The 13510-nt window shown below is 45.4% G+C and overlaps 1 protein-coding gene across 5 annotated transcripts in view; it reads left to right on the top strand.

The window, feature by feature from the left end:
- Nucleotides 1-13510, top strand: part of TCP11 (t-complex 11) — an 81724-nt gene that overhangs the window by 44629 nt on the left and 23585 nt on the right. For 2 of the 5 annotated variants that reach the window (XM_043450188.1, XM_043450184.1), the window contains one exon: nt 10799-10936. In XM_043450188.1, coding sequence (XP_043306123.1) covers nt 10813-10936 — 124 coding nt within the window. In that variant the 5' untranslated portion in view covers nt 10799-10812. Of the gene's footprint in view, nt 1-10204; nt 10937-13510 lie in introns of those variants that run through there. The other 3 variants (XM_043450185.1, XM_043450187.1, XM_043450186.1) reach the window with 3 other exon arrangements.

Raw genomic sequence — 13510 nt, 5'->3', positions numbered from 1 at the left:
AAAGCTTATCAAAATGTATGCTTAAAATTGGTGAATTTCATTCACGGAAATGATACCTCAGTAAAGTTGATTTTAAAAGAAACAAAATATTATGTAAAAAGTATAGACAAGAATTCCGGAATGCGATGGAAGGGAGTTAGGAAGTCCACCAATGCTTCATGGCTCTCATCTTGTTATTTTGGATTTTTAGAGTTGTGTGCCCAGCAAAGGAAGCTGTGGGTAGATTCAGCCCTACAGACAAAGAGGGATGCAGACGGAGTGCTCCACGTTGAAGTCCTGTAGAGTTATAACCATGTATTTCCTTTAATTTACACATGAAAAACAGCCAGCGTTAAACATCAACCAACTATTACACTCGAAGGTATTTTGTACTTGAAAAATTATTAATATAAAAATTCGTGAGTTTTTGTTTTCATTTGTTTGGGGCTTTGTTTTTGTTTTTTTCCTACCAAGTCCCCATTTCTATCATCAACTGATGACGAAGTTTTGCTTAGCCTGGGGGCCTATCCCTTCCTGGTCTAATTCTCCAAATTGGACTGAGTGAGACATCAGAGCCCCTCCAGTGTGGTTGCCTCACAGAGACTGAAGATCCTCGCTACGGGTGCTAGAGTGTTCCTGTCCTAATTAGAGGGACAACTGCTAACCTTTCTAACACAGCAACTCTTGCTTTTCTCACCATAGAGAAGAACAGAGAGAAGACTTGGATCAGATGATTTTAGAAGTGCTTGCCAGCTATATTATCCTCTGCGTCTTTATTAGGTTCATGTTTCTCTCACTCAGCTCTAATGAGTTTTCTCTCCCTGCTTAATTCTATATAGTCAGGGCTCGGGACACAGCAGAGAAGCAGACAGACACGGTTTGTGCCTTCATGCTGCTTGTATTCCAGTGGGAGTTCGGGGCTGCAAGCACTCCAAGTCGAACGGGCATAAAGGAGAAGGAATGTATTGACTTGATGCTTGGGAATCAGGCAGCAGACTGGGTTACAGGGGTACCCGGAGACTGTGCAGCAGTGAGGCTGTCATTAAGATGGCCATCAGGGACAGTTCCCGCTCTCCTACCCTGGGAAGACAAAGTCAAAATCCAGGAGAGAGACGCTCTCTTCCCAAAGGGAGTGTGATGAAACAGACTGATGGGAAACTTGGCAAGAAACCTCTAGCCAATGTCTCCTTGCTCCTTATTTAATCTGATTCATGTCACGTGCTCCCTCTGAACCAATCACTTTAATGGAGGTGGGATTTCCCATTAGACCAATCAGGCTTCTCCATGGAATTGGATGCCATAGGAATGAAAGTGGAAGTGTTAGTCACTCAGTCCTGTTTGACTCTTTGTGACCCCAAGCACTGTAGCATACCAGGCTCCTCTGTCCCCAGAAATTCCCCAGGCAAGAATACTAAAGTGGATTACCATTCCTGTCTCCAGGAGATCTTCCTTACCCAGGGATCTGACCGAGGTTTCCTGCATTGCAGGCAGATTCTTTACTGTCTGAGCCACCAGGGAAGCCTAGGAATGAGCTGGGGGTGTTTCAGAGAGTAGAAATAAGAGGCAATGCTTCATTCCAGTTGGGTTGTATTAACTCGAATATTAGTAAATCTCAACATTGGTTCAAGGCAGCTGATGACCCTTTGGTAACTTCTGGAAGCATTGACTTCAAATACTGGTTTCAACTATAAACTGTTTCAAGGGAGTCACCTTATACGAAACATATCAGAACTATTCAGAGATTTCACTGCCTGACTGTTGAGGGGCAGTTGGGAAAGACTGCTTTGGGGAGGCAACTCTAGAGCCAGCTGCCTGCACACACAGCTTGGCTTTGAGTTTCTGTCTCCAGTATTTACTAGCTGGATAAGTCCCTTAAGCTCTTGGAGCCTCAGTTTCCGTTCCTGTAGAATGGGCACTGTACCACCTTCTTTGTAGGATTTGTGAGAGGACTAAGTGATAATGTATGTGACACCCATTAGAAGAGTGCCTGGCACAGAGAGCTCACTTATTTACAAGTGCAGAGCCGGTCTAATCCACCACATTGCTAGGTACACCTGGGTTGTTTGTTTTTTGTTTTTTTGCTGTACCAGTTCTTTGTTGCGGCATGTGGGATCTTTAGTTGCAGCCCGAGAACTCTTAGTCAAGGCATGCGGGGTCTAGTTCCTTGACCAGGCCTTGAAATGGGGCTCCCTGCATTGGGAGCAGAGTCTTAACCACGGGACCAGCAGGGAAGTCCCACTTGGGTTGTTTTTGACCCACACTTTCATCTTCTCAGAATCTGATTTTAGGTCCCAGCTGATGAAGAATAGGCATTCTTACACTTACAGGCATTTGTCAAGGTTCTATCCTCCATCTGCACTGCTTTTCTTGTGTGCTCCAATACCTCCACTTTTCCGGAGGTGATTAAAAAAGACTGATCAAAGGTTCTGAGGTCAGACTTCCTGGGTTCAAGTCCCTGCCTTACTACTTATTCACTGTGTGACCCTGAGCAAGATACTTAAATTCTCATCTATTAAGTGGGTGTAAAAGCAACATCTTTGTCATGAGGGTGTTGTGAGAATGATAGTTGTGCATCTGTGTGAAGGGCTTCCTGAGGGCCTGGCACATCGTAAGAACTTGATAGATGTTGCCTCATTATTATTACTGTTTCATCTAGCAACTGTGACTCCTGACACCACTTTTTTAAAAAATAATTTTTTTTTTTATGGCTGTGCAGGATATTTTTTGCTGTGTGAGCTTTTTTCTAGTTGCAGCAAGTGGTGACTATTCTCTAGTTGTGGTATGTGGGCTTCTGATTATGGTGGCATCTCGTTGCAGAGCACAGGGTCTGGAGCCTGGGCTCAATAGTTGAGGCCTGAGGGCTCAGGTGTTCCTCGGCAGGTGGGATCTTCCCAGATCAGGGATTGAACCCTTGTCTCCTGCATTGGCAGGCGGATTCTCCGCCACTGAGCCACCAGGAAAGCCCTCTGACATCATTCTTGTTATCAGTCTCAATCTCTCTCCTTAATTCTGCCTGCTTATTTCCACCTGCCTGCTGAATATTTTCTCACCAAGATTCATTCTCAACCTGTCCCTAAATCTAAAATGTACCATCGACTTCCTCCTCTCCCCAGATTTCCTCCTCTGCCTCTCTGCAGCCCTTCCTTTTTTTTTTTTGCAGCCCTTCTTTTCATTAATATCAGCACCTATGGGAAACAAAGAGTCTTATTTCCTGTTTCAAGAATCCGAGCTATCAGAAAGCCTTGCTTTTCTTCCACTTGCTGCAAACTCTCATAACTGGCGGGCGCTTCCACCCAACTTCCAAGAAATGAGGCCAGAGCTGTGAAGTGACCTGCCCAGGGTCACCAGCATGTGGGCAGCAGAAGGCCACCTGCTTTTGTGGGGATTCCCCTTCCACCTCCCGGTCGCTCACTGTTCTCTGTGGCCATGGAACCACTTCTCCCCAGTTGTCCCAAGGACCCCTGGCAGGCTCACAGTCCCAGGCTTGGTGAGGCAAGGCTCTGTGTAGTTCTTGAAACAATTAAAATCAGATTTCATAAACCAAGTCTCCTGTTATCCTGAGCTGTGCGCTGGGGAAGGGCAGGAGGTGGTGGGTGGCGGTGGGCAGAGGTAAGGAGGCTCACTCCTTTGAGAATTTCCAAGCTTCTTGAGCAAAGGAGCACCCAAATTGACGGATGTCGGTCATTCTGAGTGTGCCTCTGTCTGTCACAGATGGATACAAGAGATTAGGGTCTGCAGGGGTTATGAGTGGTTTAGCCAGTGTTTTCCAATTTGAGAAATTTCATGGCATGGAATTTGAGGGTGTCTGAGGGAGCTCTCTGCGGCTCTTCTTGCATTTCCATCTTTCTGAGCCTGAGGTCTGAGGGATCTCAGGTACTAACTCTGTGGCTGACAGGCACTGAACGTGGGCCGCACGCAGGCTCCAAGCAGGCTTCAGACACCAAAACAGCCGTCTACCTCCTCAGACTATTGAAGTCAGAAAATTCTTGCCATTCCTGAGCTTGTAACAGAGACTCAGACCCAGTGACCTCTTTTTGTTCCCACAGGGGGCTGCAGCCCCTTTGCAAGTTTAAACCGTTCAAACGAGCTCTGGCTTCCTCTAGTAGACACTGTCGATGGAGGAACAGGGAGGGGGGAGGCAGTGCTGGGAAGAGTCCCCAAGGTGACAAAGAGGATGGCCATGGTTTCCCTGTTCTCCCTGCCGGCCATGGGAAGAAAACATGAACTGAAGTAAAACTGAAGTTTAAAACTGTTCTCTGTTCCTAGAGACAAAAAGTAGGATACAGACTACCATGACCTGAGGGAGGGGGTTTTGGAGGAGAGGAGAAGTTACTGTTTAGTGCTTATAGAGTTTTTGTTGGGGATGTTGAAAGTTTGGGGAGGTAATGGTGAAGGTTACACAACATTGTGGATGTTGTGGATTATTTGATGCCACTGAATTGTACACATAACAAATGGTTAAAATAATAAATATTATGCTATGTATTTCACCACACACACAAAAACCCCCATGACAATAACTTAAAAAAAAAAAAAAGCAAAACCTTGTTTTCTGCAGTTCTTTTGAAACTGACTTCAAATAGACTGGCCTTCAAATCTGCAGCTGGATTCTTTGTCAGGAGATCATTATACTTTGCTTTAGGCTGGCGGTTCTAAAGAATTATGGATGACGGGAATGATTGAAACTGATTTATTTCTCAAGTGTTTGAGATTCCTTCATCCCGGTCCAATGTCTATTCAGGAAGAGCTTGTCTTTAGCAAAGTCAGGAAAATAAGAGAAAATGCACAGGCCACCATCTAAAGATGGCCTGGTTTAAGAAAATCTCTTATGTGAAATCTCAGATTTGGAGAACAAGTTGGTGGCTGATGATTTGCTTTACAAAAGACTGATTCACTTAACAAAAGAGTTTTCCTCAAAGGTTCCTTTAAGGAGAGAGCCCCCTGGTGCATTTAATGATATTATTAGATTAAAAAAAAAAAAATCATCCCGACCGTTCAAGGACATTGCACTGTAAATATGTGAATGCATTGTATTGTGTTGTAAGAGTGGAAATAAAGAAGTCAGGACTCTTTGACAAATGGACCGTTTTTTGGCCCAAAGTAACACAAGGAGGAAGCAAGATGAGTGTTCTTGGCCTAAACTCCTGGCAGCTTTCTGGGAAGGCTTTGGGAGTTTGTGATTTATTTCAGACCAGCTAAGCCCGAGGCCCGCGATGTGTCCATTTTGAGAACTTAGGGTCCACGTTCTAACTCTGCTCACGCCCATCACCTGCCCTAATCACAAAGGCCCTCAGACGTGAGCTCAACCCTGTCCTGCGATGGCAGAAAAATATATCTGTTGCCAGAAAGTGGATTCTCTCCGGTGACGAAGAATGATCCTTATTTATGTCTGCATAGGTACATTCTGGGGCCCATAAAGGTTTAATTGTCCCTCTAACTAGTTTTTAAAAAAACCCACAAAGAGGCTGCCAGCTTTCCCCAGAGTTTAAAACCAACTGAATGCGGTTCTGTGGAAACTGCTTTAAGTGTGGAACTCGCGCCGTGTCCTGGGGCACAAGGCGCGATTGTTTGGGGGAGTCGAGAGATGCAGCTCTTAGGAGGACTTTGAAAGTCAGTTTTTGTGGCTTTGGGCTGCTGCTGACCCTGGCTTACTCTAGCGAGAGAGAGAAGAAGCCTGCCTCTGGAAGTTACTACCAAGATGCCAGTGCCCCCTGCTGCCACCTCCCAGTTCAGGGGGACACCCCCCACCCCAACACAGGACCCTAAATATCCTCCCTCTTCTGATGTTGCCTTTGCTGGTTTAAAAGAGTCACAGGACCCTAAAGACAGAGGAGACACAGAAAAAGGGGAAACATGTCTGTAAGACAAAAAGAGAAAGATGGGCACCGTTAACGAACCCATTGGGCCCAGGGGGACACTCTGCCTGACCCCCCCCCCCGGCACCGCTGCCTCCCCTGTTTGTGGCTGTGTGTTCATCTGACAATTACTGGCGGGATACCGACTATGTGAGTGAAGCGCATACTGTTCCTGCTCTCAGAGAACTCAAAGTCTCCCGGTGGAGTTAGACAATCCGTCAGGGTTCATCATGTGCAACTGTGTAAGGACAAACTGCAGTGACTGCTATGCAGAATAAGGAATAGGTGTTGACAGAAGCTAACAGAGTTTGACATATATACATGTCTGTTTGCAGACATATATACACATATATATTGACATATATACAAATGTCTCTTTGCAAGACAATTATTAAGTCAACCTTAAAAATGCATTCCAGTATACAGTAGATGCAGACAAATGCTGTTTGATTCCACTTATACAAGATACTTAGAATAGTCAAATTCATAAGGCAGAAGGTCTATACATAGATGCCAGGGGATAGGGGGTGGGGAGGGGGAATGGGGACTTAGTATTTAATGGTGACAGAGTTCCAGTTTAGGAAGGTGAGAAATACGGGTGATGGATGATGGTGAGGGTTGCACGACAGTGCAAACGTGCTTAGTACCTCTGTACTATACACATCAGTTCAGTTCAGTTCAGTTGCTCAGTCGTGCCCGACTCTTTGTGACCCCATGAATCGCAGCACGCCAGGCCTCCCTGTCCATCAGCAACTCCCGGAGTTTACTCAAACTCATGTCCATCAAGTTGGTGATGCCATCCAGCCATCTCATCCTCTGTTGTCCCCTTCTCCTCCTGCCCCCAATCCCTCCCAGCATCAGGGTCTTTTCAAACGAGTCAGCTCTTCGCATCAGGTGGCCAAAGTATTGGAGTTTCAGCTTCAACATCAGTCCTTCCAGTGAACACCCAGGACTGATCTTTAGGATCTCCTTGCAGTCCAAGGGACTCTCAAGAGTCTTCTCCAACACCACAGTTCAAAAGAATCAATTCTTCGGCGCTCAGCTTTCTTCACATAAATATGGTTAAATATGTTTTCTATTATGTGACTTTTACCACATTAAAAAAAAAAGAAGAAACTAACGGAGGGCCATGGAGGGTTCTCTGATGGAGTTATGCCTTGTGAGCTAGACCTGAGGAATGAGAGGGAGTGGGCAGGGTGAAGAGAGGAAGGGGTGGTGTGTGCAAGGAGCCTGGTGCAGGGAGGAGCAGGACTGGAGAAGGAGGTCCCCAGCATGGCTGCTTTGTCTTCTCTTGGAACCCCTTCCCTGAAAAGATCTGTGATGAGTTCCCATCCATCACACTGCCATGTGAGCTTCTAAGGGCCTCGTCCAGACTCGCCCCAGATCACCTCGACCCTTCTCACACTCCTCCTGTTCTCCGAAGAAAACACATTTGTCAAGAGACTAAAGCAAATAGTTTTGACGTGCGGTTCTGTACCATAAGGGAGGCTATAATGAAGTCGATCCCAGTTTACATGACTCCAAATGGTTCCATTTAAATGTCCCACCCTGTATTTACGTGTCCCTACCACTTTAGTTGACTGTTTATCTTCTACTATACTCCACGCTACTTGCAGTCTGGGCCTCTAGTTAACATCATCCCTTACTATTTCCATTCCATGGCCTATCATTTACATTTTTCTTTAGGAAATGTAAATATTTATTTACCATATTAGCTTTTACTCTTACTTAGCTCCATATATTATGGAATAAACAGACTGTGATATGGGTTCTAGTCCTAAATTTTCTGTAAACTGGTGGTGACCTTAGACGAGTCATTTAACCTCGCTGAGCCTAAGATGCTTCTTTGTAAAATGAGGCGTGTTTTGTTTTTGTTATTTTGTTTTAGCTAGCAAAGCCAATATTCAGGATTCCTCTTAAATTCTGTGGTCCTCTACTTCTTACGGACATCCTTCTCTATACCACCCCTCTTTCAGAATGTCTTTGTGGTAGGATCAACTTTCTGTATAATTTGCTCTTCTGGGCAAATTATACCCAGCGTTCCCAGGATCATATTTAATGAATGAGGATAGGTCATACTCTTGGGCTTGTGTTAAAGCACACATATGTGGGGAAGTGGTTGAGAAGTAGGAAGACTCTAGCTGCTGGCCTGAAATTCCCTTAGGCTACTTCTCAAGTTGGGGTATCTACAACCATATGGGTACAAAGGTGTGCCAGTAAGTATAGGAAGCCCTTCCTCTTTAAACAAGAATTCTACTCAAAGATTTGCTAAGAGCAAATAGAGCAAATAGTGTTAAAACAAACATATGACATCTTAGTTTAAAACGGCACCTCTGGGGTGGACAGCTTTGGGCACACTGCAACGTGAGAGGAAACAGGGCTTTTACTTCTGTCCTTGGGTTGGTGAGAAATACTTGCCTTATGGGTCTTTTGAAATATGTGCACTTTAATAGGGTAAAGGTGTTGAGTTACTCGGGAGGGGTACTCCCACCAAAGGACGGACATATATGGAAAATCCATTTTCACCCATTTTGAGAGTTTAAAGAGGGGTCCTGAGGTTGAGGGGGAGCCAGGCTGAACAAGAAACCCATTTCTAAAGACCAAATTGGTTACACAATCTTGCTTAGGGTTCTGGCTCATGGCTGGGTTTGAACTGATCCCAACATCTGGAAGCTCTCTCACCCTTTTTCTGACCTCCAGTAACAAATCTTCTATGTACTCCATTCTGGGACCTACCATGCCACTACATATTAGTTGTATTTTCTTGTTTATACAACTTCTCAGCCAGAGTCAGGTGGCATGAATTATTAAAAAATATATGATCAAGAATCAAGACCTTGCTTGCCGTGTGACTTTGGGAAAAGCCCTGAAATCTCTCTGATTCGCAGTTTGCTCAGCTATTAAACGGTCCAATATAACACCTGCCTTGCCTACTGAACAGATAAAATTATGTGCAGGGCATATGGATTTGCAATGTAAAAGCATTTTGTAGATCATTAAACAAAAATCAGTTATTATTAACTAAGACCCCAAAGGGAAGGAGAGTTTATCTCTCACATCATCTTTCTATTCTCCTCAACTTCTAACTTTTGCCTAGTTGGTTCTGATAACTATTCAAGATAAGATCATGAAATGCTGTCCCCACGCTGACCCTGAGAAAACTGCAATTCGGTCATTCTCTCCTGCCTCCATCCTTTCCTTCTTTTCTGGCGGGTCTCCTCCCCCATCCATGTGCTCCCCCACTGCTATTTCCTCCTACTGCCCCTTCCTGATAGCTTGGGTAAGAAGAGGATACTTAAAAGGGGCTGTGTGATATATGTAAATGAACTGCTCAAGTACAGTAATTTCAGACATCACTAGGGAGAGTTTCATGGCAATACCGTTTTTGTGGGAAAACAAACTGGTGTCATTCTGAAAATTTTCTCCGAGAAATAAAAATGCACAAACATTATTCTGGGGGAAAAAAAAAAGGAAATCAACAACCTAATCTACGTATCTCCCTGTAATAGTGAAGAATATTTTCTTTGAACTTGGCTGAAATCATGCAACTTCCTCCCACTTCTCCAGGCTTTGGGGAGTAGGCCAGCCTGCTTCACAGTTGACATCTCTGAGGGAAATACCAGGAAAAGGTGATAAAGAGGAAGGGGTAGGTTTAGTATGTACTGGTTTGAGATACCCTGGCTAAACAGTAACTTTGCCAGGCCATTCCCCTGCTTTCTGCCTGGGCCTCAGAGTGAAGTGGATTTTCTTAAGCAGAAATGTTCTTGGATCTCTTCATAATTTTCCCCTTCAAAATGCAGGAGTTGTGCAAGAAAAATCCACATTCCACACTAACAAGGCAAGGGTTATAATGAGAACTCGGTTTCTTACAAGCAATACTTTCATCTTTTGTTTTATTTATTTATTTTCAAAGTAAGCTTTTGTGGTAAGAAATCAAGTCAGAGTAATAAAGAACGATGGGAGCATGTGGAGTGGAAAATTTCCTTTTCATCCCCGCCCCCCAAAGTATAGGGAACTGGAGAAGAGGGGGAGGGGTCACCTCAGGTCCTCACATCACTTCAGGGGCAGCGGGAACCCAGAAAAGCCGGCGATGTGCTCCCTGGAGCTCAGGGATCCGACCCCAGGACCCACACGAGCCCCAGGACACCGCCCTCCAAGTCCCCACGCCTTCTCTGACCAGCACCCGGCAGGGCTCTCAGCTCCCACACCTGGAGAATGGGAGAAAGGCGCTCCTCTCGCAAGGGGCCCAGGGCTAAGGAAACCACCTGCCTGGCTGTGGACCGGTGTTTCTCAAGCTTTCTGAACGGGCTGAAGAAACATCCTGAAGAAACATCGGTGCGCCTTCCCTTCCTCAGTCGTTCCAGGTGCTTTTTTTCGCGGAGGGCGGGAAATGCCCGGCAGGGACGGACCAGGCCTCGAGCCCTCGAGGACAGAGGGCGGCAGCACGTGCCCTGCCCCGTTGCCCCGGAGACGGGCGGGGGTTTGTGCTCAAAGCCCGGCCTGTGCCACCCTGACGCGGGCGTGGGGGGTGAGCCCGGGCTTGGCCCTCCTGCCTGCACGCTGCCTCTCGGCCCTGCATGCCGCCGGCCCCCGCCGCCCCTCCGCGGTGGTACGGCCCGCGCTTAGCTGAGGGCCTCCGCCCCGCCGACACCCGAGTGGCCGCGGGCCTGGGGGAGAGGTGAGAACCCAGGAGTTGTCCGAGCCCTGGCGAGAGCCCGGGGCCAGCGCTTCGGGCGGGGAAGGCCGCCCGCTCTGGCCGCAGTGTCCCGCTTGTGGAGGCAGCGCTCACTTCTCGGGCTCCCCTTCCTCCGGGCCCTTCTGCCCGCATCCCTCCCTGAAGCTGCCTGCCCAGCTCCCTCAGTGGGGTCCGCGACGGGCCGGGCCCCAGACTCCTCCACCCCCGCGGCAGTTGGAACGCCCTCTTCCCCGCCGCCCACAGCGCCCCCGTTTACTTCTCCACCTAGATTCCATCAGCAGGATGACGGACGTGGAGGAAAACGTGCCCGGGAAGGACCCTGGCGACGCGGAGAGCAGACCCTGTAAGCCCGAAAGCTCAGGACCGACCCGGGAAGACAAGGGCAGCCTCAAGGACCCCCCTTCCCGTAGGTCCAGCCCCCGGCCTCGGCCCTCGGCGTGTGCTCAGTGAGGGTCGGGTGGGAAGCGCCACACTGCTCTCGCACCCTCTTTCCTTACCTCCTCCAACCCCAGCCTCTTCCGTTCAGGCCAGAGGCACCCTATTGAACCGAACGAAGATCTGCAGAGAGTTTTGGGTCCTGGAGAAAAGACGTGACCCAGGAGCGATTTCTTGAATCTGACGAGATTGAGGCTCAGTTCAGAGCCCTGTTTGTGTTCTGTTATTTTGATTTCGTAGGGGGAACATGGCAGACACCTGGGGTAGAGTTTAAAGACCCGAAATGATCCTAGAGGGGCCGTGTGTTCTCTTTGTGCTTGCTGGACTGCACTAGCAATGCTGCTCTGGCCTCACCCTTTTAGAGGGCATGAGGAGATGAGGGTGACAGAGGATAAGACTGTTGGATAGCGTCACCGACTCAATGGACATGAGTCTGCGCAAACTCCAGGAGACAGTGAAGGACGGGGAAGCCTGGTGTCCATGGGGTCGCAAAGAATCTGACTCCACACGGAACAGCAACAATAGTGCAGTGTTCTTTCATGTTGCCGTTGGGGCACAAAGTCTCTTCCACTCTTTAGGTCTGATCTCACTGGGATGCATCCAGCATTTCTTTTATAATAATCACCAGATAATTTAGTCCTCAATCGGAAGGCCTGCCCACGTGCCTTAACCACCTGAGTTAAATTCTTCAAATTCAGTCCCATTTGTTTCTCTTGTAGCCACAAGGGGTCGCTGCTGTTTAAGGAAAAGCAGCAAATTGGGTGCTTTGGAATCCTCCCTTGGCGTAGGTACTTTTCAATAGATAAGAACATGATGTGGGGTGGCAAGTCACTTTTTTGGTAGAAACAGTTTAGGCTATTTAAGTTCTTGAGGAGGTTATTTAAATGAATCCATAGACAAGACAGCTCTAACCTGAATAACCAAATTCCTCTTTTTAAAAAAATTTGAAATTTTATGTATTAGGGTGACTTGGTTAAGTCACTTACCGAGTTATTTTGAAAATGTTTTTGTCCTTGGGATCTGGATTTAAAAAATCTGTTTAGTTACTTTTTATGTCTAATTTCTCTTTGAGCCCTCCCCGTTCCTGAATTTTGCAGCTGTAACAGTTGCATAGTGCTATGGTACTTTGGACAACAGACCAGTGTTGTAGAAGCAGGTTCTGAACTCTGATTTGTTGAAGCTGGGAAGTGTTTCTGTGTGTTTTCCTCAGTGCTTCAATAAACTGCTACAAGCAGCTCAATCTCCCTCTGAAGATTTTCTTAGTTCTGATTTTGTGTTTGGTGAATTAGCAGCAAGTCTGTTTGCATATTTGACTGTATTTTGCCATTTTGCCTGAAACTAAAGACTTTAAAGAGGCTGATGAAATAAAGGAAACTTCCTGTCACCCAAGGTTAAATTCACCTTTATGTTTGCCTAAACAGAAATGCCATCTGTGGCTTTTTGATAAATTTTACAGTCAACTTTTATCCTTAACTTCTTATTTTGAAATATTTCAATTCTGTTGGAAAAAAAACAATGAATGCCCACATTGTTAATATTCTGCCATATTGGTTTTTTTTTTTTCTGTTCTTATACATAGGTATTTTTTCTTGAAGTTATAGGGTCATGACTTTAAGTACTTCGTGTATCTTCTAAGAACAGAGGCATTCTTCTATGAAACCTTTTTTCTGAGATAATTTTACTTTACTTTTTAAATTTTTAAACCTTTTTACTTATAGAAAACAAACATATACAGAGACTGGAATAATGAACCCCCATTTAGTCACTGCCCAATTTCAACAGTTATCAACTAATGGTTGATCTTAGTGTTTTTATATCCCCTCTACATCTTGGAGCCAAATACTTTTCTGTGAACAAATTATGAAGCTTTATTGAAAGATCGTGAGAAGATGATTTATTGTGTATGACTCTTTTATATACCAAGTAATTATAACTGCCATGTATGCCTATTATATGGGAATGCTATCAACTCGGTCTGTACTAAGAACAGTGGTTCCCAAATGCTAGTACTGGTTTGTCACAAAATTCCTAGCAAGATTTAGTGGAATGAAATAAAGATACTGTAATGAGTTTTTCCTAAAGCTAAAGTTGATTCATTTTAAGGACTAGTCTTTATTCTGACCCTTCCTGCTTTTTTGGAGGTTAAACTATTTTTCTTTTATGAAATAATGGTTTTGGTGGTGGCAGAGTGGTTTCTTTTCTTTTTTTGCTGTTTTCATACTGTCCATACTTGACAAAACAAAAAGTTGGCAAGTTTTTGTCCCTTGCTCAAAATCATTTTGGAAATTTACTAGTCTGTGAAATCCTAAATTCTAGAAACTACTTTAGAAGACCAAGTAAAATTGACACCATTCAGTACTTCTGTGTGGAGAATTTAACATCGATCAAAGACAGGAGGAGGAGAGTGTAGTCATAATACCCTTAGATAAATGTTTATTTTTGCAAATTACTTCTTTGCTGCTTTATTATTTTACTTTGTAAGAGTTTCTTTTTAGTCTTTAAATTTTTTGGGTATGCCACCCAGAAGTCATCTTCATTGCCATGT

This window comes from Cervus canadensis, chromosome 28 (genome assembly GCF_019320065.1).
Source record: "Cervus canadensis isolate Bull #8, Minnesota chromosome 28, ASM1932006v1, whole genome shotgun sequence".
NCBI classification, from domain to species: Eukaryota; Metazoa; Chordata; class Mammalia; order Artiodactyla; family Cervidae; genus Cervus; species Cervus canadensis.
Note: the sequence above shows the minus strand (reverse complement) of the source record. Positions and strands in the feature narration are given on the sequence as shown.